Source organism: Nyctereutes procyonoides, unplaced genomic scaffold, assembly GCF_905146905.1.
Source record: "Nyctereutes procyonoides isolate TBG_1078 unplaced genomic scaffold, NYPRO_anot_genome, whole genome shotgun sequence".
NCBI lineage: Eukaryota > Metazoa > Chordata > Mammalia > Carnivora > Canidae > Nyctereutes > Nyctereutes procyonoides.
This window is the reverse complement of record NW_026575134.1, coordinates 36,782,528-36,808,169: the sequence shown is the minus strand read 5'-3', so window position 1 is coordinate 36,808,169 and position 25,642 is coordinate 36,782,528. Positions and strand designations below refer to the sequence as shown.

At 41.3% G+C, this 25,642-nt stretch overlaps 1 protein-coding gene across 1 annotated transcript; it reads left to right on the top strand.

Annotated features, from left to right (window-relative positions):
• The first annotated feature begins 10,899 nt into the window (after positions 1-10,899).
• LOC129494170 (olfactory receptor 10V1-like) lies at positions 10,900-11,901 on the top strand. The gene has a single exon (XM_055300926.1). The coding sequence runs from the start codon at positions 10,900-10,902 to the stop codon at positions 11,899-11,901; it is 1,002 nt and encodes a 333-aa protein (XP_055156901.1).
• The last annotated feature ends 13,741 nt before the right edge of the window (positions 11,902-25,642 follow it).

The window sequence follows — 25,642 nt, the reverse complement described above, 5'->3', positions numbered from 1 at the left end:
AAAACTTACCTTTGAAGTTCTCTGGACATTCTGACTTGAAATTATCATTGAATAAAGAGTTCATAACTAATCTGGCTAAAGGGACATCCTTGGTCCCCCGAGATGACTGAGGTCTACCTGGGAAGCATAAAGCAACAAGGTCAAACACAGTGTTCCTTAAGAATTAAAATTGCATCAGGATTATTCCATTGGTACATCTTCCCTGGGGGTTATCTTTCAGTAACTTGTTGATAAGTTCAGTGATGAGGTCAGTTGGGGGAAAGAAAAATTATTTTCACTGATTTACCTTGAAGTCATGTTTTTAAAAAAGATCATTTCTATATGCAGCATTATTATTATTATTTTTCCACGGGGGAGGACATATTCTGCTCTACCCTCTGCTCTCTTTCCTTCTGGAAAATTAATTCTTATTAATTTTACTTTATAGCTCTGATATTTCTTCTTGGTCTTCTTGCTGGCTTCTTCTCTTTCCCTAACTTCCATTCAAGCTGAGTCTCGGTCCTAGGTCTTCTTTTCTTTTCGCATTTTTTTTTTTGCAGATGATTCAATTTAGTTGTTTGGCTTTAAATAATAACAACAGGGGATCCCTGGGTGGCACAGTGGTTTGGCGCCTGCCTTTGGCTCAGGACACGATCCTGGAGACCCGGGATCGAATCCCACGTCGGGCTCCCGGTGCATGGAGCCTGCTTCTCCCTCTGCCTGTGTCTCTGCCTCTCTCTCTCTCTATGTGTGACTATCATAAATAAAGAAAAAAATATTTAAAAAAATAAAATAAATAAAAACAACAGGCTGATCATTCTCAAATGTGTTATTTCCAGCTAACCTCATCCCTGATCTTCAGAATTGTATATTTACTGTCTATTGCCATCTCTATTAGATCACTAATAAGATCTTCTCTTTCATATATCCAACATCGGACTCCACTCACCATCTACTTGGGTATTGTGTATTGAACCATTCAAATCCTGACAGTAGTCTCTCAATAATATTTGTTGATATTACTAAATACTGATGCTTCATTCAATTTCGTCCAAAGACATGGTTTTCTTTCAGGGTTCTCTGGAGAAAGGAGGAACCATTTAGAGCTTTCTTTCTTTCTTTCTTTTCTTTTTTTAAAAGGTCATTCACCAAATTATGAAATGAGAAGGGATGTTAGAGGTCATCTAACTGTTACCATCTCCCATCCCCATATCTCAAAGTCCCTTTGGGATTACTAATGGAGTTTCCAAGGTAATTTTAATATTTCAAAAGCTCTAACATATGTCATACATTTCCTGGGATGAGTTTATATTCTTATGATTGTGAGTTGTGAGTCTGAGCCCCTCATTGGGCTCAATGCTGGCCATGAGTCTGCTTAAAAAAAAAGGTAAGAGTTAGGTAGGTAGTAATTTTCAAAACATGGGGTTTGGGGGCAATATATTTAAGAATGGCTAAAAGAGTAGGTCTGAATTCGACAGCCTTGGACTTAAACCTTGGCTTAGCCACTGGCAGAGTGTGCCTTTGAGTGCATTTAACTTTCTAAGCCTTACTTACCTTACCTGCAAAGTGGGAATGATAGTACCGCTCCTCTCTCTTAGAGTAGCTATGGAGATTAAATGAGATAATTGAATGAGATAGTGCAGTATTTAGCATGTTACCTAACTCTTCCTTAGCTTTAAAATTTTGACTGTGGGGTTCATAATGAAAACACCATAAAGTTAGTGTGGTGCAGAGAATGTTGAGAGCTACTGATTTTATTCATCCTTACTTCCAGATATTCATCCCCAATATTTTATGTTCCGGCTAAAATCAACAAATAAAAATTGTATGTATTTGAGGTATATAATCTGATGTTTTATATATGTATGCATTGTGAAATGACTACTACAATCAAGCTAATTAATATATCCACCTCATATAGTTACTTTTCTGTGTGTGGTGAGAATACTTAATATCTCTTCACTTAGAAAATTTTAAGTATATGGGGCACCTGGGTGGCTCAGTCAGTTAAGCATCTGCCTTCAGCTCAGGTCATGATCTCGGGGTCCTGGGCTCCAGCTCCACGTCAGGCACCCTGCTCAGTGCGGGTTCTGCTTCTCCCCCTCCCTCTGCCACTCCCTGCTTGTGCTCTCTCTCTCTCTCTCTCTCTCTCTCACTCACACTCCTGCTCTCTCTCTTAAACAATCTTAAAAAAAAGAAAATTTCAAGTATACATTATTAACTGTAGTCACCATGTTGTACAGTAGGAATCCAGAACCCATTCATCAAAACTGGAAGTTTGTACCCTTTGACTGACATCATCCAGCCACTCCCCAACCCTGGGTAACTACCCTCTACTTTGTGTTTTTACGAGTTCAAGTTTTTAAAAAGATTTTATTTATTCATGAGAGACACAGAGAGAGGCAGAGACACGGGCAGAGGGAGAAGCAGGCTCCATGCAGGGGAGCCCGATGTGGGACTCAATCCCAGAACCCCAGGATCATGACCCGAGCCAAAGGCAGATGCTCAACCACTGAGCCACCCACGCGCTCATGAGTTCAACTTTTTAAAGAGTCCACATATCAGTGATATGACTTATTATTTGTGCTTCTGTGTCTGGCTTATTTCACTTAGCAAAATCTCCAGGTTCATCCATATTGTCACAATGGCAGCATTTCCTTCTTTTTCTTGGCTAAATACTTTAGCTAGGACTCCCAGTGTTATGTTGAATAGAAGTGGCAAATAACACACTTAGGTTCAGAGCTGCTGAACAGTTATTTGAGGGACTTCAGCAGAGATTCTTTATAAAAAAGCTCTGAATAAAATAGGAATAGAAATAAACTGTTTGAATATATTATAGTTAACTTTTAGCTCTTCTGTAAACATTTATTGAGTGCTTACTGTGTGCCAGGAACTGAGAGTACAATGGAGAATAAATCAGGAAAGAATTCTCTTTTTGCGCCTACATCATTGAAGGCTGCTTCTGACATAGGCAGCTCTTCTAAGTACATCACGTGTATCACTTACTCTGCATAGTTATATTATGAAGAAGGTGCTATTACCCTCATTTTTCAGATAAGGAGACTGAGGACCAAGATGTTGAGTAACTTAGCCAAGATTATGTAACTAGCAAGTGACAGCACCAAAAATTCAAACCTATGCTGTCCTTAAAGCAGGAATAAGCCATCTACGGCCTGCATGTTACATCTGTGGGCTGTTTGTTTTTGTAAATAATGTTTTATTGGAATGCAGCCCTGCTTATTCATTTCCCTGGTGTCTCTGACCGCTTTCACGGGGTTAGCAGCAAAGTTGAACAGTGGTAACGGAAGGCTATATGGCCCTCAAAGCCTAAAACATATACTTTCTGGGACTTAAAAGAAAAATTTGCTGACTCTTGTAGATCCTGATACTTCATATGAAAACCACTATATTAAAATCTCACAGCAGGCATCATTAAAATGTGGCATAAGTAAGCCACATTCATAAAACCTCAGGTGCTAGGCAGGACACCCACTATCACCATGACTAATCAGCACTTTTAGGAGGTTCTAAATAATGCAGTCAGACAAGAAGATAAAATAATTGGTCTCAGATGATATGATTTTCTACCTATAAAATGTAAGGGATTTTAATTTAAAACTTCTTTTAAAAGGATATTTATTTATTTAAAAGAGAGAGAGCATGAGCAGTGGGAGGGGGAGAAGCAGGCTCTCCTCTGCTGAACCTGTTGCAGGGCTTGATCCCAGGACCCTGGGATTATGACCTCAGCTGAAGGCAGAGGCTGAACTGTCTGAGCCACTGAGGCACCCCTGATTCAAAACTTCTCTATGTTTAGTGGTCTGGGGCCAGGCCTCAGAGGCTGCCGCAGGACCAAGCTCCCAGCTGGCACCGATTCTGCTGATTCCCGAATCATACTTTGAATACCAGTGTATTCATTGCAAACATATGGTCCAGAGTATAGCTTTGAAGTCCTTCCAATTGAATTCCTTTCCTAGCTCTCCCCCTTTTAAGGATACTTAATTTTGGTCAAAGTATTTACTCTGAGAGTCCCAGTTTTATCATCTGTAAAAATGAGGTAATCATGGGTAATAATGCGCATGATATGCTTAGCAGAAAATCTGCCCATAGTAAGTATACAATAACTGTCAGCTCTATTAATATCTTTGGTGGGTCAGATTTCCTTTGGATTTCTACTGTGACAACCCGAGGGGATGCAGAGGGCAGTAGGAAATATCCAAACTACTTATTTTTTATAAAGCCAGTCAGATAATCTGTTGGAAAGGAGAATCAGGTATCTTCTTCTCACATCTAGCCAGCTCTCCATATAGTTGATCTTTTGGAGGTGGGGAAGAAGGAGAGGTAGAAGGAGCTGGGTGGGTTCAGTCCTGGGGCCATCAGTCATCTCATGGCACCTGAGCCCCCCAGTCATCTCTCTGACTTCTCTTCCCTTCTAGTATGTTCTCTGCATCATAGTTAAGTGACCTTGTTACAACACAAGGGTCGGCAGACCCCTCTCCTTAAAACCCTTGTGGTTTCCCATAATACGTACAATGAAATCCAGACTTGTGACTGTGGCCCTCACGTCTCTGCAAGATTTGCAGTTACCTTCCTCTGGTTTCCTCTTTCCTTTTTCCCCATTGTTGAGTCCTCTGCATCTGCCCATCCACATTGCTGTTCCTGTGGTTCACTGAACCAGCCAAACAACTGCTTGGGATCCTTCCATGTGCTAATGCTTCTCCCTGAATGCTCTTTCCCTAGCATTTATTTTTATACATTCCAGCCACCTTGTAAAAATTATTTTATTTTACTTATTTAAAGATGTTATTTATTTATGAAAGACTCAGAGAGAGAGAGAGAGGCCGAGACACAGGCAGAGAGAGAAGCAGGCTCCATGCAGGGAGCCTGATGTGGGACTCGATCCCGGGTCTCCAGGATCACGCCCTGAGCCGAAGGCAGGTGCTAAACCGCTGAACCACCCAGGGATCCCCTATTTTACTTTTTATTGCGATAAGAATACTTAACATGAAATCTACCCTTTTAATTTTTTTGTGACTTTATTTTATTATTTAAAAAAATTTTAATTTAGGGGCACCTGGGTGGCTCAGTGTTTGAGCGTCTGCCTTCGGCTCAGGCTGTGATCGTGGGGTCTTGGGATGGAGTCCGGCATGGGGCTCCCTGCATGGAGCCTGCTTCTTCCTCTGCCTGTGTCGCTGCCTTTCTCTCTGTGTCTCTCATGAATAAATAAAGAAAACCAAAAAATATGTAACAACATTTAATTTAAATCCAAGTTAGTTAACATATAGTGTATTATTAGTTTCAGGGGTAGAATTTAGTGATTCATCAGTTGCATACAACACCCAGTGCTCATCACATCACGTGCCTTCCTTAATGCCCATCATGCAGTTACCCCACCCCCCCCAACCCCCTCCAGCAACCCTCAGTTTGTTTCCTATGATCAAGAGTCTCTTATGGTTTGTCTCCCTCTCTGTTTTTATCTTATTTTATTTTTCCTTCCCTTCCCCTATGTTCATATGTTTTGATTTCTTAAATTTTTGGTTGAAGTTGACGTATCATATAAATTGCAGGTGTACCACATAGTGATTCGACAATTACACACATTATGAAATGCTTGCCATAAGCGTAGTTACCGTCTGTCACCATGCAAAGTTGTTACTATTGGACACAATCCTTATGCTGTATTTAATCCCTTGACTTATTTTATAACTGCAGGTTTGTACCTCAAATCCCCTTTATCTGTTTAGTGCACAATACAGTGTTGTTAACTATAGGCATGATGTACGGTAGATTTCTAGGATGTAGTCATCTTGCACCTGCTCTTTATGCTTACACTTTCAGGCCTTCCTTCAAGTCCCTTTCCCAAGGGGGGTCTCCTTTGACTCCTTCAGCTGAAGTTGCCTACATCCACCCCCATTCCTCTGCTTTATCTTCCATATGCACTTGTCATTACCTAAAATTATATGATAATTTTTTTTCTTATTTCCTGTCTGTTCTTCCTTGCGAAGATGTAAACTTCATCAGGCCAAGGGCTTTTTCTCTCCCATTCACAGCTCTCTCTCCACTTTCCACATCAGTGTCAGGGAACAGAGTAAGTGCTCAATAAATAAGTGTCAGATACATGGGCTCAGTGAGGCTCTTGTGAGGGAGAGCCGGGACTTGGTTAAGCTCAGGCTCTGGCATCCCTCAGGAGAAGTTTCAGGAGCCTCCACAGCGCAGCCTCCCTAGCTCCCGAATGGTATGGAATGTTTCCAAGCTCTGAAGAAAATAAATGCTTAAGGAGTCCTCTGCTAACATTCTCTCCCAGTGACATTCAACCAGCCTAAGGTAGGTTTAGGCTTCTCTTTAGAAAAAGCCTCTCTGATGATGGGTTCCCTTTTTTTTTATTAAAAAAAACACTTTAGGGGTGCCTGGGTGGCTCAGGCAGTTAAGCATCTGTCTCTGGCTCAAGTCATGATCCTGGGGTCCTGGGATCCGGGCCCGTTTCAGGCTCCTTTCTCATGGGGTGGGCCCCCCCCCTGCTCATTGGGGGGTCTACTCCTTCCTCTCTCCCTCACTTTGCTCATGCTCTCTCTCTCTCTCTCTCAAATAAATAAATAAAATCTTTAAAAAGATACTTTAAAAACTGTAGGTGATTAGTACAAAAAATTTGCAAAAAACATGCAAACATACTCATTTCTGTTAACAACACATATTTCTAACTGTCTATGGTCTCTCATGGCTTTGTCTGGTTATAAAATATCACAGCGCTGTGATCATGGTCGGTAGGGTACTTGACCTAGTATGTTTATATCTAAACTGACAGCCCTCTATTTACACTTCCTGTTTTTTCAACACTGAATACTCTTTTCTTAGCAAAGACCTTCTAATTCACTGAGTTCATACGGCATATCATTTAATTACTCTTTAACCATTGGACGTTTTAGTCCCTTATGGGCGGTGTGATTTGCTTCTTTCTTTTAGATACAGGAACAATACTGCTAGAAATAGCTTTATGCGAATACTTTCTTGTTCCTTTGACTTTCTTCTTTGGAATTAATTCCCAGCAGTAGGAGATTTTTTTCTTTTTTAAAGCTTCCCAACTAACAGATGATGCACTGTCTCCCAGAAATGGAATACAGCAAATCATTTTCCTGCCACAAGGGCACATGTATAAAGCTTCACCACACAAAGGTGACAACTGTGGGAACGTACCCATGACAAGTCCCATGGAACTGGGACTTGTGGTTAATTAAGCATATGCAATCTTCAGCCTTTTGGCCAGAGTTAGAATCTGTGCTTTGATTTCCTCATCTGTAAAATAAGGTCAATAATAGCACCTACCTCAAAAAAAAAGAAATACTGGCACCTACCTCATAAATTTATTATAGGAGTAAATGAGTTAATTGGCATAAAGGGCTTAGAATAGTTCCTGACACCCAATAAAGGTTAGCTATTTTTTTCTAAGATTTTATTTATAGGGACACCTGGGTGGCTCAGTGGCCAAGCGTCTACCTTTGGCTCAGCTCATGATGCCGGGGTCCTGGGATCAAGTCTCGCATCAGGTTCCCCACAGGGAGCCTGCTTCTCTCTCTGCCTGTGTCTCTCTGCCTCTCTCTCTCTTTGCGTCTCTCGTGAATAAATAAATTTTAAAAAGATTTTATTTGTATTTGAGAGAGAAAGAGAGAGCACAACAGGGGCAGAGGCAGAGGAAGAAGCATGTTCCATACTGAGCAGGGAGCCTGACACGGGGGTTGATTCCATAACGGTGGGATCATGACCTGAGCCAAAGGCAGATGCTTAACCAACAAGGCCACCCAGGCACCCCAGTTATTATTATTTGTAATGCAGGACACATCAGCAGGCACCCCATACATGTTGGCTAGTATTTTAACCTTATTCTTTTTTTCTAGTTTTCCCAGCTGTGATTCAGGATTTTTGGCTTTAGTCAGGCTGGCTTAACTATTGTTTGAAAGTTGAGTTGCATTGGTCATTGGCAGCTGGTGTGTGAGTGTGTGTGTACAGGCAAATATAGAAGCTGCCCTCAAAGAAGCTCCAAGTGTGTTGCGTTGCCAGGGGGACAGACATGTACACAAATAACTCAAGAGTGGACAATGTAGAGTGAAGAGGGGGTGTTGTCTACGTACCAAGTATGAAGGGCCAGATTCAAGTTTCCACATCAGAACTTCCTAGGCAGTGCATGGTGCTCCATGGAGCCCGGTGGGGCTGTTTCCCTGGAATAGTTGATGCACAGAGGCTGTTCCATTCTGTCTTTAAGGAAGGCAGGCTGGCTGGAAAAGCAACCTTCCTTTACTTCCCTTCTGGAGCTGATTGACCACAAGCTACCTGGATGAAGGACTAAGTGCATTCACACAATGACACTTTTCTTTTTTTCTTCTTTTTAAAGATTTTCTTTATTTATTCATGAGAGACACACAGAGAGAGGCAGAGACATACACAGAGGGAGAAGCAGACTCCATGTAGGGACCCCAATGCAGGACTCCATCCCAGGACCCCATGATCATGACCTGAGCCAAAGGTAGACAGACGCTCAACCACTGAGCCACCCAGGTGCCCCCAACAATACTTTTCTTAATGAAAATGTGGTGGTCAATTGTGATGAGACAAATACTTAAAGAAAGATTCTGTATAAATTGTTTACTTTGCTCTAAAAATTTGCAAAATATTGTACTCTGCAATTTGAGGACAACACTGCTTGTCTCTCATTTTATCATGTTATAAGCTTGTGATGAAAATTATAAGAGTTTTGACGTTTATTATGACACATTAGAGAATACAAAACAGGAAACATATCTTTCAGGCTCATCACTCAAAGACTGAATTTTCTGTGTGGTGTAGAGATCATAACTTTTTGAGTTTCATTTTCTGTATAGTATTATATCACAAATGTTTTCACGTTATTACATTGTCTTTATGAATGTAATTTTAAACAACTGTGTAGGTTTTCATTAACTGAATCTAGCATTCTGTATTAGGTTTCATGATTTTCTATTACAATTATGCTGTGATTTTTGCCTTGTGTATAAGGCTTTTGGTGTTTGTTATGGTTGTTGTATTTTAGACTAATTTCTGACTTTAAAGTCCTGAAGAGGAATAACTCAAATTCAAATGCTCATTTTTTATTTGGAAAATTTCAAACCTACACGAATTAAGAGGACAGTATAATGAATGCTTAGGTCTGTATTACCCAGCTTGGAAAATTGTCCATATTTTGACAAAATATGAGCATTTGAAAAATATTTTCCCAAAATGTCAAACCTTTTACCACTTCACCAGCAAGCCTGGCAGTGCTCTTTTCTCCACAACTTTGGCAGCACTGAGGATCATCCTTAAAATCCAAATCCAAAGAAAACATAATATTAAAATTTGGCTCAGTTGTTAAACAACAAAAATAATTAATTTGCGTCTTGGTCCCACCCCTGTAATTTAGTGGAACAGTGTTTTTGGCCTGGCCTAAGTATCCCCTGAGAAGATCAATGCAAAGAGCCCTCTGTATCTGTGGCCATTCAAATGTAACTGAAAATTCTACAAACATCGGAAAATACTTCCATGCATATGCAAATCTACCTTGCAGCAAATTCAAACTTGATACAATTTAAGGGTCATGTGCATAATGACCTAGTGACTTAGAATAAAGATATGGGTGGTGAAATGGGGCAGTGGGGTATGTTCAGGGAGTGGTTTCCTGAACTCCCACCTCACTCCGTGAATCATGCTATTTTACTTATAAAAATATGTTGTGACTCAACCTGTAATAATTGGTGTGTAATACAAGAATAGAGGTTTCTTTACTTTTTTCATCAGTTTTATTGAAGTATAATTGACAAAATTGAGGTTCTTTTGCTCTTTAAGCTTAAAGTCAGTGTGGAGTAATATGATTTAAAATGTGTTGAAGAGGGTTGGATCTAAAAGTATAAGTTGGATTGGCGGGCGGAAACAAAACAAAACAAAACAATCTGATAGTTGAACGTTGAAGGAAAAAAATACGATCACAAAATCCTGACTTTGGGGAAGATAGCCATGTGAGCTATTTAACTCATCTGGGCTTCCAGGGCCACGTTTCTATCCGCTAAAGGCAGCACCTTAGGGCCTGCCTTCTGGGATCGATATAAGAATTGTATGTTCTTTGTATAAATTTGTATTTTTAAGGTGCTGGTGTGGTAAAGGGATACTCAGAGTACTAAAGAGGCATGTGAATGATCAGGAATGTTTGCTTATTTTAAAAAAAAGGAATGAAGATCAAGGAAAGAATGAAAATAGGAAACCCCATTGAGAACCTACGTTTTCACCCGTATGTGGAATATAAGAAACAGCACAGAGGATCATAGGGAAAGGGAGAGAAACATGAATGGGAAGTCATCAGAGAGGCAGAAAAACCATGAGGGACTTTTAACCATGGGAAACTGAAGGTTGCTGGAGGGGAGGTGGATGGGGGGGATGCGGTAACTAGGTGATGAGCATGAAGGAGGACACGTGATGTGAATGAGCACTCGGTGTTCTATGCAACTAATGAATCACTGACCTCTACATCTGAAACTAATGATGTACTGTATGTTGGCTAATTGAATTTAAATAAAATTTAAAAAAATAAAATTAAAATTAAAAAAGAAAAGAACCTCTTGAGTGTGTCAGGCTTGGCACTTTCAGACATGGGAGCTCATTTAATTTTCACCACGCCCTGGAGGTGGGTGTTACACTCTCCCGGTGATTAAAAGGAGAGCGCTGGAGTCTGTAACTTCTCCAAGGTCACACAGCTAGTGGAGTAAGCAGTGGCCGGGCGAGATAACAGTAGCTGAACTCCAAAGGAAGCAGTGAGGGTAAGTACTCAGGGATTGCAGACTGTGTTTTTCACACGGCTGGGCCTGTTCCAGGTTCAAGGACAGGAGAGTCACTTTTCCCACGACTTCTTTCCTCATACCAGGTCTCATGGAAGAGGAAAACCAGACGGGAGTGGTCCAGTTCCACTTCCACCCCTTCTCCACAGACCCAGCGGTGGTTCCCCTCCTATTTGTGGCCTTCTTGCTGTTGTACTTAGGAAGTCTTGTTGGAAACATGACCATTGGGCTGACGGTCTGGAGAGATCACTCCCTCCATACCCCGATGTACTTCTTCCTTTTTGTACTGGCTGTGCTGGAGATTGGCTACTCTACCAACATTGCTCCCCTGACTCTGGCTGGCATCCTTTCCATGGGGCGGATGCTTATCTCTCTCCCTGGCTGTGGGGCCCAGATGTTCTTGTTCATCCTTCTTGGTGGGTCTGACTGTGTCCTGCTTGCTGTCATGGCCTACGACAGGTACGTGGCAATCTGCCATCCATTGCACTACAACCTCATCATGAGTTGGGAGCTCTGTGGGCAGATGACTTTGGGCTCGTTGGGGCTGGGATTCCTGTTGTCACTGCCCTTGACAATTCTGATCTGCCACCTTCCATTCTGCGGCCACAATGAGATCCACCACTTTTTCTGTGACATGCCTGCAGTCATGCGCCTGGCCTGCACAGACACCCGCCTGCATGAGGCAGCTCTCTACGTCATCAGTGTGGTGGCTGTGGCTGTCCCCTTCCTCCTCATCTGCCTCTCCTATGGCTGCATCGTGGCCACCATCCTGAGGATGAATTCAGCTGAGGGAAAGCGCCGGGCTTTCTCCACCTGCTCCTCCCACCTTATCGTCGTTCTCCTGCAATATGGGTGTTGCAGCCTCATCTACCTTCGCCCCAGCTCCAGCTACTCCCCAGAAGAGGGCCGGGCAGTGTCCGTTGTCTACACCTTTTTCTCCCCAGTGCTAAACCCCTTGATCTATAGCATAAGGAATCAAGAGGTGACTGATGCAATAAGGAGACTTATGGCAAGAATGTGCTGGGTCAGGAAACCAGAAATATTTCTTCCTAGAAAAAATATTCCCCAAACCAGGAATAAGGGCATGATGTAAAGGACAGGAAAACTCCAAAGCTAAAAAGAAGGGGGTGGAGAGATAACCGTCTCCATGGCTCTCTCAGCCTGCAAAATGCTCTTCAGTGTGAATTCCTCTGCTTTTTAGTGGCGTCCAGAGTGGAAGCCCTGGATTGACCCTGCCTACTTAGCCAGCCTCGTCTCTCATATGACTTAGAATAAGGACTGGACAGGAGTGTCAGTGAAGAAAAGGATGAATGACTGGACACACAGGGACACAGTTGCAGTTGATATAATGGATGCTGGCCTGTTACCTGTTTGAAGAGCCTACCTCCCTGACAGATGCAGGCCCAATGGAGTCACGTATTCAAATATCTTTTGACCCCTCTCTTTGCCTGCTCAAGTCCCACCGCCTTAATAAAGTCCATCTGGCCACTCCTTTGACGGCGATCTTCCTCTTTTCACTAAATCATACTTCTTTTTATACAACCAAGTTTCATGTGCTTTGGCATTGCCTCCGTAATAAGTCTGTAAGTGGGTGATGGGCGTTAAGGAGGGCACGTGATGTGATGAGCACTGGGTGTTCTACACAGCTGATGAATTATTGAACACTACCTCTGAAACTAATGATGTATGATATGTTGGCTAATTGAATTTAAAATAAAAAAATAAGTCTATAAGGCCCCTCAGGGTGAAAGAAATGGCTTATTCTTTCTTTGTATTTTCTGGTAAGTGCTGGGTACCTAGCCTTAAGGTCCAACCACAAACTTGAGTCCTAACCTTTCCTTCATGAAAGAGAGAAGATGGTGATAACAGCAGCCTTCCTACCTCAAGGGGGTTGGGTTGACAGTCCAGTGAGATAATGAATGTGTAAAGATGTAATAGGAAAGTACAGAAGAAACCACGATCAATATTTGTTTATTTATTTATTTAAATCCTCTGTCAATTGGTGCTTGAACAAACGGCTTTTACCAAGTTTTTCAAGACCCGCCTTCTCGCTGGTCACATCCGCCCTTCCCAAAGCAGTAGAATCAGGTGCTTTTCATGACACCAGATGGCTCTTGTGACTCTCGCAGGAGAACCCAAATGGGCAATGAGCAGGGCTGTTAGGGAGATTGGTGGCGGGGACCAGAAGAAGTGAGAGTAGGGAGAGGCATTTTCAAGATCCCTTCCTTAGTAAGACAAAAAGAAGAGAATCCCGTTCACTTCTTGATGTTGCAAGTGCAATTGATGATAAAAACTAGCCTATTCCATATCTGACTATGTTACACGTGAGAAAGAGGGGTAATATGGAGTCCTGATGGCAAGAATTCCTGGGGCATCCAAGTGTTTTCATTTTTATATTTATTTATTTATTTATTTATTTATTTATTTATTTATTTATTTATTTTCATCCAAGTATTTTTAGTTGTGTTTGTGCAGAGATTCAACAGATATTTTATTGATAGCAATGGTGTTTGTTGAAATTAATACATTACTTCTCTATTTTTAATTTATTCTGTTTCCAATCTGCTTCCACAAAAAAACGTGAAACAGCTTAAAAATATATCCGATACAAATGTTAAAAACACACAGGCAAGAATATTGGGGTAAAGGAAAAATTTAGACAGGATTACAGAGAATATAGCAGTAGAATTGCTGTGCAGAAATGCAAACCATGTGCTCTCTGCAGTCTATACCTCAGTCACCTACAGGTATCTGGGATTTCTACTAGCTAAGGATAAGAATAAAATTCAATCCTGTTGGACAATTCAGAGCTCATATAATAATATATAGTAGAAATATGGAGAAGTATTAATGCGTTTTTTTTTGGTTAAATCTCAGATATAAGAGAATCTTTTCCCGTAATTTTTCAAAGGAGGATATTTCATATTAAACAACATAGCAGCAATTATAATAACACTAGCGATCATTTATTGAGCACTGAAGGATATACCAGACATTGTTTAGGTGCTTAGTACATTTTAACTCATTTGATTCCCACAATATCTTATAAGATAATTACCATTATTATCTGTATTTTATATGTAAAGAACTGAGGCTTAGAAAGATTAAGTAATTTTCCCAAGATTGCACAGCTAGTAAGTGCTGTCATCATCTAACTTCAAAGCCTGTAACCTTAACCATGATAACATACAGTAAATATGAGATGAATTTTCTAGGGCTCATTCCCAGTGTAAGCTGATGGTGTGACATTGATCTTTAAGTCACTTAAAAGCAGTTCTGGAAGGGATGGCTATGGTCAATAAAAGGATATATCTCTCAAATTTTCTAATTTGATTTTAGGGAATAAACCTAAACTGTTAGAGCCTGACTGGCCAGCATGTCTTTCAGGAAATCCTCCATAAACACTATTTTACTTAACCAGGGTCTGGGTAGGAATTGGAGAAGAGAAAGTTTCTGGTTATCATTTTTATACAAGAGTTGGAATACATATATCCTGCATTAATAACAAGCCAGTCTTGTACTTGCCGTACAGGATTTGGACATGATTGGTTTTCTTTTCTTGCATTACACATCCATCAATGTGCTCCAGTTTCATAATGATATTCCAGTGGAATCAAATTTGAACAGCATAAAATAATGTCATCATATTTTAATTTGATTTTATTTACTCATTGGTCTGAGCCTACTGGAATGACACCTAGTGGCATTAGCTATGGAAAGGAAGTGGCCTAGTATGAGCCGAATGTTGTTAGTGTTCCCTCAAAATTCATATATTGAATATAATCCCTGATGTGATGGAATTTGGAGGTGATACTCTCTTGGAGGTAATTAGGTGATGAGAGTGGAGTCCTCATGAATGGTATTAGCGCTCTTGTAACAGAAATCATACAAAGCTCCCTAGCTCCTTCTACTGTATGAGGATATAATTGAGAGTGTGGAAGAGGGCCCTCACCCAACCATGTGGCACTCTGAACTCAGAATTACAGCCTCCAGAATCGTGAGAAATAAGTTTCTGTTGTTTAGAAGCCACCCAGTATGTGGCGCTTTGTTCTAACAGCCTGAACTAAGCAAGCAATGGCCCTACTGCCTTGTTTATAGAAAATAGTTATTTTAAAAAATATTCCCTTTTTTAACTAAAAATATCAGGCAGGCTGTAACTCAGCTTTAGATGGCCACTGTGTGGTCCCTCAAATCCTCTTCTTGTTCACACAAATAGACAGAAGAGGGTGAGATAGGACATCAGAAGTCGTGGTTTAAAATTTCAAATCAGCCACTGGCCAGCTGTGCAAACTTGGATGAGTCAACCCACCTATGGGGATTGTGGCTTCCTCAGCTGTGGAGTTGAAGCACTAAACATTGATCAACAGATCCAGTGAGGTGTTATGAGATTAAAATGAAATGTAAATTAAACTTACCCCACAAATTATATGGTCAGCATTCCCGTCCTGGCCATCCCCTTCCTGTTTATCATTCCCTCTTCTGTCTTCATGGTGGCCGCCAACCTGAAGATTCGCTTGGCAGAGGGGAGGCCCAAGGCCTTCTCCACCTGCTCCCTTCACCTGACTGTGGTCCTGCTGCAGTAGGGATGTTCCAACCCCAGTTACTCTCCAGAGAGGGCCCAGGGAGTGTCTGTGGTTTACACATTCCTCACCCAGGTGCTGAACCCCTTGATCTATAGCATGAGAAACAAGTTGTTTAAGGATGCTTTTAAGAAAAGATACTACAGGGTTCATGCTGTTCAGAGTACATTGACTTTTTCTGGATATTATTGATAAACGGTTTTTCCTACATGAAAAAAAAATGGGATGAACCTTATAGAAGACTAGAAGCCGAGGGGGAAGACGCTTACATTTCAGGAACTGTTTTAAATTCAATCGCTCTTCCTTTGTTACTATATGCCCATGTTCTGGCAGTGAAACCACTGTCTTCCCCTGCAAAGTCATCCCGCTTGGGAGACCTGTTGAAAGGATCATCAGTGAGGTTGTGGATGTAAAAGTACTTTGTGTACTGCAGCAGACAATATGGGTCTCATTTGGATTCTATTGCTCCTTAGAAACAAAATGCATTTCTTGGTTTTCCCAAAATTTATTTGCATTATTTCCTAAAATTTATTCTATGCTAAGAGAGCAAGTATGCCAGATTCCAATAGCACAGAGATCTTAGAATTCTCAAGTGTTGCTGAGAGGAAAAGTTGCCATGAGAAATTGTATCCTCTTCTCTTCTAGAAAAAACCAGCATTTCTCAAAATGGTGGCCTACTTTCAAAGGCCCACATCCCTCAGATGGAACAACAACAAAAAAAAATTCCCTGGGTAATTAAGGGTGGGAAAGTGCATATTTTACTTTCCTCTTGAAGATTAACAAACACATTACCTGGGACCTTTTATCGTGGAGCAGTCTTTGTAGGGCTGGGGTTTCCCAAAACACTAATCACTTTTCCTTCCTCCCTCTCTCTCTCCTTCCTTCCCTTCCTCCCTCATCTCCTTTCTTTCTTTCTTTCTTTCTTTCTTTCTTTCTTTCTTTCTTTCTTTCTTTCTTTCTTTCTTTCTTTCGTAGCATAACCTGATCAAGATAATCTTCTGGGAACACTCTTAGGGAAATGGTTGTATAAATGACCAACAGCAGATATTTAGGGGAGTGGTACCAGATAGAATGGTGCCTCAGATCTGAATGAAATGAGTCTGTTGTAACAGAAGCCAGGCTGTAGAGTAAAACATAGGAGCAAATTGAAAAATGCAACCTGTTCACTTGTGGCTGTTACTGAACACAAATCCGCGCGTGTATATTTAAGATTTGTTTGTTACTCAGGTAAGTTTGACCTAGAAATTAAAAACTTTCAAGTACAAAGTAGCAATAAAATGACTTAATGATTTGTTTGTAGTGAAATTTAGAACTCTTCCTGGCCTTTGCTAATGATCTTTGGGGCCATGCAGTGTTTGCTGTAGCATCTCTCTGATTTGGTCTTCTTGAAGAGGTGAGATATAGGTCAAGATGAAGGTCAAGGCCTCTTCTATCAACAGCAAGTTCACTGCAAGATTCACTGACCCTCCTCATCCCAGAGACACATTTGCCAACTATGCCTGATGTGGTTCGTGGTAGCCTGTGGGGGAATTTTCGGATCAGCTAGATGCACTCAGTGACTCACTGGGGAATGTGGAGAAACCATCGGGGGAAAGAGGTGCATCAGTCATAGACATCGCTTCATAGATTCCTTGGAAGCAGTCATTCTCTTTTCCAAACTCCATGGAGTCTGATTCTAGAAGAAAGACAGATGACTCAAGGCTGGTGCCATTGCTAAGGAGTCAGTGGGTTTTTCTCCCCATAGCTTCTTAAAAATGATATTTATTTAACACCCATAAGGCATAGGCACATTAAATTCGGCAGAGAGAGAACCATTGTTGGGGTGTAGGGGGAAAAAAGGGAGAGAAATGGGTGGAAGAAATGGAAAGAGAGAAAGGAATAGAATTGGGAGAAATCATGAATAAACTACTGCCACTATGTCCCCGCATCACTCAAAGACATCTGTGGCTCTGGCTATAGTGGAAAGGGGGCTGGACTCCAAAGAAACAGCGTCCCAACTCAAGCATGACAGCTGCTCTGCTGTGTTGCATTCTGGGGCATTGGGCAGGGCAATGAAACTGTGACTGTAGCCACCTGAAGGCCACCCACTGCCTCTTGGTAGCTTGTGGGCCTGCAGCTGGCGCCTTCTGCTCTAGAGCAACAGAATGGTCCCGTTGGCCCTTCTCTGAGTTCTCTGAGTGGACACTTGACCACTTTTCCTCTCTGACACATGGTCCCATTCAGTATACACACTGCTAGACTTTCAAACGGCTGGTGATTGTGTTTCAGGAATTGTGTGGTTGTCTTTCATGATTGCTTTGACAACCTCCTGCCAAGTTCTCTCTCTTTCACACATACACACACCCCTGCAGGCCTTCATTTTAACAATGTTCAGAGTTTTCAGAGTTACTGGTTCTTGTAAAGGAAAGTTTTAGGTGACACATGAACGAGTATGTAAACATTTGTTTGTATTTACTTAAAAAAGAGAGATTACAAAGTAGAACCAGTATGGTACATGTTGATACGTAACAAAAACTGTATGGGTTGAATTTAAGTTGAGTCAAGGAAAATATTAAGTAATTCATACCAGTAAGTCAGATAAAAAATAAATCATGAAGAATGTTCATTAATGCTTGAAGTATGGGAAATGTTTTTCCTACATTTTATAATAGCCTTGGCTAGAATCACTATCAACTGCTGGCATAAAACAATTTACGGGCACCTGAGTGGCTCATTTGGCTGTCTGACTCTTGGTTTTGGCTCAGGTCATGATCTCGGTGTCCTGAGATTGAGCCCTGCATCCGGCTCCTCGCTCAGCATGGAGCCTGACTGAGATTCTCTCTCCACCTCTGATCCTCCTCCTGCTTGCTCTCACTCTCTCAAAATAAACAAATAGAATCTTGAAACAACAACAACACTAAATTTATAGGGTGTGTGGTAGTGTCATGAACAGTATTTGGTGAATAAATAAAGGAACAGTGTTGTAACATTCTGCAATCAATGAATAACAGGAATCTGTGGGGTGGTTAGCACCACACTACATCATACAATGCAATCAATACCTTGTTGAATTAGTTGCTCCCATTGAAGACCTATGTGGTAGGGGTGGAGTAACAAGTAATATAATAAACACAACACAGAGTGGTAAATGCTATAATTTGGGGTGGGGACAAAGCCACCACAGAGCATGGAGCAGGGAGAGATTTTTCCTTTTTTGGAGGAGAGTATGGGAAGGTGTGTATATCAGAATATGGCTTCATTTAACAGGTGACACTTGGCTGAATTCTGAAGGAATCCTAGCATTTGTCTGGGTGCACAAAATTAATCTCTACTTGGATAAATTAAAACTGTATATCTTTTAGGCTCTCTCAAATTTGGAGAGTAAAAATTAAGCAATAATTAGAATATAGCGAAGTCTAGTAGTAATTAGACCAGTTTAGAATATCATGTCTCCAAACAATTCCTATTTGTGTTCCAACATCGACCACAGGGGATGGTCAAGTTAAAAACTAAGTTAGCCTCTTGGGGTTTTATTGAATCAAAGCAGGAAGGGAATTCCCCAGAAATAAGATGAGAAGAACTGAGAGCTGAGAGAGAAGCCAGAATTCTGTCTCTACAAGATCCAAAGTCCCATGATTTTCCTTGAGAAGAGGCAGCAGGGAAGGATGAACAGTGTCCAGATGTGTGCTCCCCTCAGTGCTGAGTGAGGGTTATCTCCTGATTTATCTCCACAATTCCCCAGATCATTGAGAAGAGGCTTCTATTGTGGGCTTCACTCAGTCTCAGGGAAGGATGTGGTCACCAGCCTCTCTAGGTAGAAGGTAAGGATACAGGGAAGACCAGGCTGATTGAGCTGTTGTGTGGTCTAGACCCTGGGAAATGGACCAATGAACTTGACTGACCTCGGGATCCCCCAATCCCGTGAGGGGCTTCCTGGGGTGGAGTTACAAATGAGTTGGAACATTCATGCCGTTTCCTGGAGCAAATAAAGTGACACTGTTTATGCCAGATATTTTGACAACAAACAGATTTTCAAAACAGACATTCCTCTGCTAAGGGTGAGAAAATAAATCTGCCTCCCTCTCAAAATGTGACTAGTTTCCTAGGTTGCCTGATAGTGGTGACAGTTATCCACCCTTCTTGCGGGAGGGGTACATGCTTCGTTGGGACACTCAGAAAATATAATGTAATCTGCTCAGTTTCCAGGTTACACATTCAATGCCTACTTGATAGTGGATGCTCAATAAATACTTGTCAAATGAGTAAATGTACAGTCACTCTGTGAGGGAAGAAGGTAGAGGAATATGCCAAGGTCTTTACGGAAGAAGAAGGGCTCTCTGTTAATATTCACCAAGTCTTTGGAAGCAGTACTGGTACCACAAAAGAGACTCACCAAAAAGATGCAATATTATTGAGGCTTCATATTTCCTGGGTGAGAAGAGAGCTGGATTTCCCTGATCCTACCTTCACATAGCAAGGAATTATGCATCAACAAAAGCAGAAGAAAGATAATGAAAGAGAATGTTTAACTACAACCAAGATCACAGGATTGTCATTTTTATACACTTGAGGAGACCTCGGCGAGGAGCAAACTTGGGAGTGAAGAGTGGAGAGATTTCTCATTCGCTTGCAATACCTTGGATGAAGACACAAAAGGCAAGAATAATGTTTTACTTGTATATTCATTATGCTTTGAATGCTCCTAAAACTAGAGCACCTTGCAATAAAACTAGCTACAGTAAGATTAAAATCCACTTGCACAGTATAAAAGGCAAGAGTGAAACAGAAACAGTTACTGAATGAAAAGCAGTTGAATATAAAACTTAGTTTTGGGCTTCCTTGCAGCTAAGGCAAAAAGGGAAACATGAATTAATAGTCAAGTAGGATGACATATATGTGTGCATTAGAGAGAAATGTGTGTATGTGTGTGGGGGTTGGCAAGGGCATGAGGAAAGTGTTGTGAATTCAGGGGAGTCCAAGCAATGAGAATTAGAATTCCTTACCTAAGGTATGTTGAATATGCCTTCTGTAATCAATGTGATTGTGTATTGTCGTGGAATTCATTGTAGTTTTTAAGACACTCCACACATAGAACCTTTTTTAAAAACTTCTTTGAAAACTTATTGATGTTCTGGAGAAAATGTTGAGAGATTTTGGGGGGGTGGAATGCTTGAGGCATGTGGCTTCCACATCTGGTCTAATAGATGTTCATTAAATTTGTAGATGACAATGGGAGAGAAATCAATTACTCGTTGGGGCAAAGAATTACAACTCTCTGTAAGATCTTGATGGGCTAAATCTGAAGGATTGGCTTTAAGAAGAGATGAGGATGGGGCCCCTGGTTGGCTCAGTCAGTTAAGTTCGGCTCTTAGTTTCGGCTTGAGTGGCGGTCTCCGAGTTGTGGGAGTTGTGGGATGGAGCCCCATGTCCTGCTCAGTGGGGAGTCTGCTGGAGATCCTATTTCTCTCTCTCTCTCTAGAATAAATAAATTAAATATTTTTTTAAAAAAAGAAAAGAGACAAGGATGGAGAAAAGGAGAAGGAAAGAAGGAAGAGAGGAAAAAGAAGGAAGGAAGGGATGCGACAATAAACTCAGACCAAATCCAGAGTGTGTTATGTCTGGAAATTAACAAACATATAAATAAATACCTAGATTTAGCAAGGCAAGTATGCAGATTTGTGGCCGTATCTAGATGTTAATCCTAGCTCCAACAATCACTGGTTTTATAACCAGGGGTGTGTTATGTAACTTCAATTTCCTTGCCCCTCAAATGAGAATTCTAAAAAAATCAATAAAATTTTTTATGACTAAAAAAATAAACACACACTTTTGGAAACGATTTTTTAAAAATCTGAAAAGTGGAGAAAACAGTAATCACCCATTTCTCTCAAAAACACCATTAAGAGTTTATTGTTGCCCTTTATGTTAGTAATATAACTGGTTCATGCTATGCATGCAGTTTTGCCTCTTTGTTTTCTTCATTTAACGGGATAATCATCTTCTCACTTTATTAAACCTCTTACTTATAATAATTTAATGGCAATATAATAGTTCCTCATATGAATATACCCCAAGTGACTGAAATGTTACTTTTTGTCAAGCATTTGTTTTATTTCTTTATGAAAAATTATTAAGGCATACAGTACACACCTTTGTGCATTTGGCTCCATATTCCAGGCTATTTCCTTAGGGTAGATCCTTAAATGCTGAGATCACTTATTCAATGCAGATGACATCCCCCCCCCCTTTTTTAAAGGGACGGGTAGGGGAAGAGGGAGAGGCGAGAGAGAATTTTCAGCAGGCTCCATGCCCAGTGCAAAGCCTCTCACAACCCTGAGACCATGACCAGAGTTGAAATTAAGAGTCAAAAAAAGAAAAAAAAAAAAAAGAAGAAAGAAAGAAAGAAAAAAAGAAAGAAGAAAGAAAGAAAGAAAGAAAGAAAGAAAGAAAGAAAGAAAGAAATCAAGAGTCAGACATGTAACCAATTGAGCCACCCAGGCTCCCCAATACATGTGACATCTTAAATCACTTCTTGAAAACAGCTGATTATCTTCGGGATGCCTGAGTGACTCACTCCATTGAGCGACCAGCTCTTGATTTTGACTCCGGTCATGATCTCAGAGTCCTGGGATAGAGCCCCTCGTTAGGCTCTGTGCTCAGTGGGGAGCCTGCTTGAGGATTTTCTCCTCCTCTCCCTCTGCTCCTCACCCCCACTCTCTCTAAAATAAATAAATAGAATCTTAAAAACAAAACCTAACAGCTGGCCTTTTTAGTATCAGAGTGCTAAAATGAAGATTACTTCATTTCAGAAGTACTAAGTATCAGTCACTGGCATCGATAGGGCCTCAATAATTTCCAGTGTTCATGTCAATACAGAATTACATCATGCCTGGCACTGTTGCTAGTGTCCTGGCCATTAGTGAAGAATGGGACCCAATCGTCCCAGCCCTCAAAGAGCTTAGAAACTATGGAAGTAACAGAAATACACAAGTGAACACGGAGGCAAATGTATCGTTCAGGAATGATGAGATCCTTGGCTATAGATAATAGTTCTTTTTCTTACAACTGTTTGCCTCCTTAGTATTTAATTTAGAGATAAAATACTTGGGGCAGAGGGTGTGCTGACCATCCTCACTTACTCTGCATAGAGAGAGGCAGGCAGGACTGTGCTCTTAATGTTGCTCCCAGAAAAGGAATTAAAAATTGGAAGGGACAATACTCCCAGAAACTTTCAGATGAAATTTTCCTACCTTGATTCCAGCCATCTTCTAGGCCTCTTACCTTACATAAGGCATAAGGCTGAAGGTAAGGCATAAGGCTGTGCCAGATGGCTGTACAGGGGCAGATGCACATAGGGAAGGAAAATACTTTACTTGCAAAGCATGCAGGGTATCAGACTTTAAAAAGACTGGCTTGTCAAACACAAAAGCCCAACAAATATTCAAAGGCTAAAACTGCAAATCAGCAAGAAAACTAAGGTTGTATTATTCTGTTTATGGTGGAAAGCAATATTCTTACATGATTATCGTATTTTCAAAGGTCATGACACATCTTCAGTCATTAGCATAGAAAAATTAACAAAAATACATTCTTTGGGGCGTCCATAAACCAGTCAGGGTCATTTTATTTTGGTTTAATTCAGGATTCAAAGTGGTTCCCCTGCCTTCTTACTGTGGCATTGTGAATTGCTTCATCATTGGAAGAAAAAGTGTCAGTTTTTGTTTCTGCAGGAGATGTGATATGGTGTGTGTGTGTGTGTGTGTTGGGGGAGGATAAATACCCTACTGCTCTTTATGCTACTCTTCTTTCTTCTGCCAGTACGTCTCATTGGCCAACCTCAACCAGAAACTACGCGGTGAGGGAGACTGGCTAATACAGTCCTTAGTGACGAGCCTCCCATGGGGCAGAGCAGGCTGGAGAGTGTGGATCTGGGGAACAGACCCAGAATAACCAACAAAACTTTCCTTTTGCAAATCACTAAGAGGAAGAGCTGTCTCTGAAAGTGACAGAAATGGAAAAGTGGGAAACGGGAAAGGCTGGAGTAGAGAATTTATAAAGCTGCAGTAAGAAGGTGGGGGAACCCCTTTGCACCCTGAGTTAAGCTAAACAAGGTGACCCTGACTGGTTTAGGGACACCCCAAAGAATGTACTTTTGCTAATTTTTCTATGCTAATGTCTGAAGATGTGTCATGACGTTTGAAAATATAATTATGTAAGAATGTTCTCGAGAGAGGTAGGAAGAGAGTCTGGGTAGAACAATATTACAGAGGCCACGGGTGAGGAATTTCAAGGAGTAGGGAGTAGCCAATAGCTGCAAATACCATTCAGATCAGGTCAAAAGTAGCTGCCAGATTCAATGATTTGGAAGTCATTGGTGACCTTTATTAGGGTATTTTCAAGGAGTAAGATGGAAACTGGATGGCCTGTGCTAAGGGAGGAGTAGGGAATGGTCATAACGGGAAGGAGATAGGGAGGCATTCCCCTCTGGTGATGTAAGATTGAAGGAATGTGTTATGGATATGCTATAGGTCCTTTATCAGAGGTCCAGTGCTAATGAGGATGATGATGATGAACTGCCTCCAGGTAGCTTTTGTTATTTCTTTCCATAAGGTTGGAGGTAGGGTCCTCTGTTAGTGAAGAAGAAGGCAGAAGGGAAGACTTGAAGAGACTGGGGAAACTTGCACTTGTCTTGGTGGGAACCAGAAGGAGGGGCTCTTTAGGGGACTGGGGATAGTGCTGGGGTTGATAATGCCCCTTTGTTGTGGCCTCATTAGGCAGGATCTTGTCATGTCTAGTCCTGTTCAGCCTGGAATAGGTATGTTGAGTATTACAGAAGGTGACAGGATTGAGAAAAGGTCAAGGAGCCAAGAATAGTGACAGTATTGGCAAAAGGCTAATGGAAAAGATGAACTATATAGGTCTTGGTTGGGTAGGGAAGGGAGTAAAGCCCAAAGGAGGCTTATTTGGGGGAAGTAGAGGATCAAGGCAGTTTCGAAGAGGTGGAAGATGAGAAGTATTAATGATTATTGCTAACACTCATGGAGGGTTTAGGGATACTTTTACTTCTCCAGATACTTTTACTTCTCCCAACAGTCTTAAGAGTTTTGTCCTATTGTCATTTTTATAGGTAGAGAAATTGAAGCAGAAGCTTCAACGAGTCGCTCTGGGCCATACTCTTGGTCAATGGCATATCAGGGATTAGAACCTGGTCTGATCCCAGAGGCTGTGCTTGAGAACCAGGTAAAGGATTAGGGAGTAGAGAGATTTGTGGTCCGGGTATGGCATCCTGTGATTTAAGATTTCAGAGCTGATGCGAACAGATACGTATACACCTATGTTCATGGCAGCATTACTCACAACAGACAAAAGGTGGAAACAATCCAAGTGTCAAAAAACCAATCAATCAATCAATCAATCAATCCAAGTGTTCACGAACAGATGAATGGATAAACGAAATGTGGTCCATACACACAGTGGAACAGCATTCAGCCATAAAACATAAAGGAAATTTGATATATGCTACCACGTGGGTGGACCTTGAAAACATTATGCTTAGTGAAATAAGCCAGGCACAGAAAGACAAATATTGTGTGATTCCACTTGTATGAGTTACCTAGGATAGGCAAACTCACGGGGACAGCAGTCAGGATAGACTGGGAGGAGGCTATATGGGGAGTTATTGTTTAGTGGGTACAGAATTTTGGTTGCGGATGATAAAAAAGTCTTGGTTATGGAGAGAGGTGATGGTTACATGGCACTGTGGATGTACTTGATGCTCTGAATTGTACACTGACACATGGCTGAGCTCAAAAATACTATGCAAAGTACACTCTGCCACAATTTCAAAAAAAAGGATTTCTGTGGTGAACTACTTCTGGGTGATTACAACAAAAAGTCTGATTTAAAAGTGAGTTGCAGATTTTGTTATTTATTTATTTGTTTGAGAGAGAGAAAGAGCGCACAAGTGGGAGGGGGAGATGGAGAATCTCGAGCAGACTCTGCGCCGAGCGTGGAGGCTGACACAGGCCTCTCGGAGGACCATGAGATCATGACCTGAGCTGACACCAAGAGTCAGATGCTTAACTGACTGCGTGGGCCACCCAGGTGCCCCCGTTGCGGAGTTTAGCCTGGAGGTAAAGGTGGTTGGGGTTGGGGAGATCAAGAAAGGGAGAGGCCAAGAGTTGAATGGGTCACCTGGCAGGAGCTCTGTATCCTGACCTTAATCTATCCTCAGGGGGAGCATGGTGCTGTCAACAGGCCACATGCACTGAATAC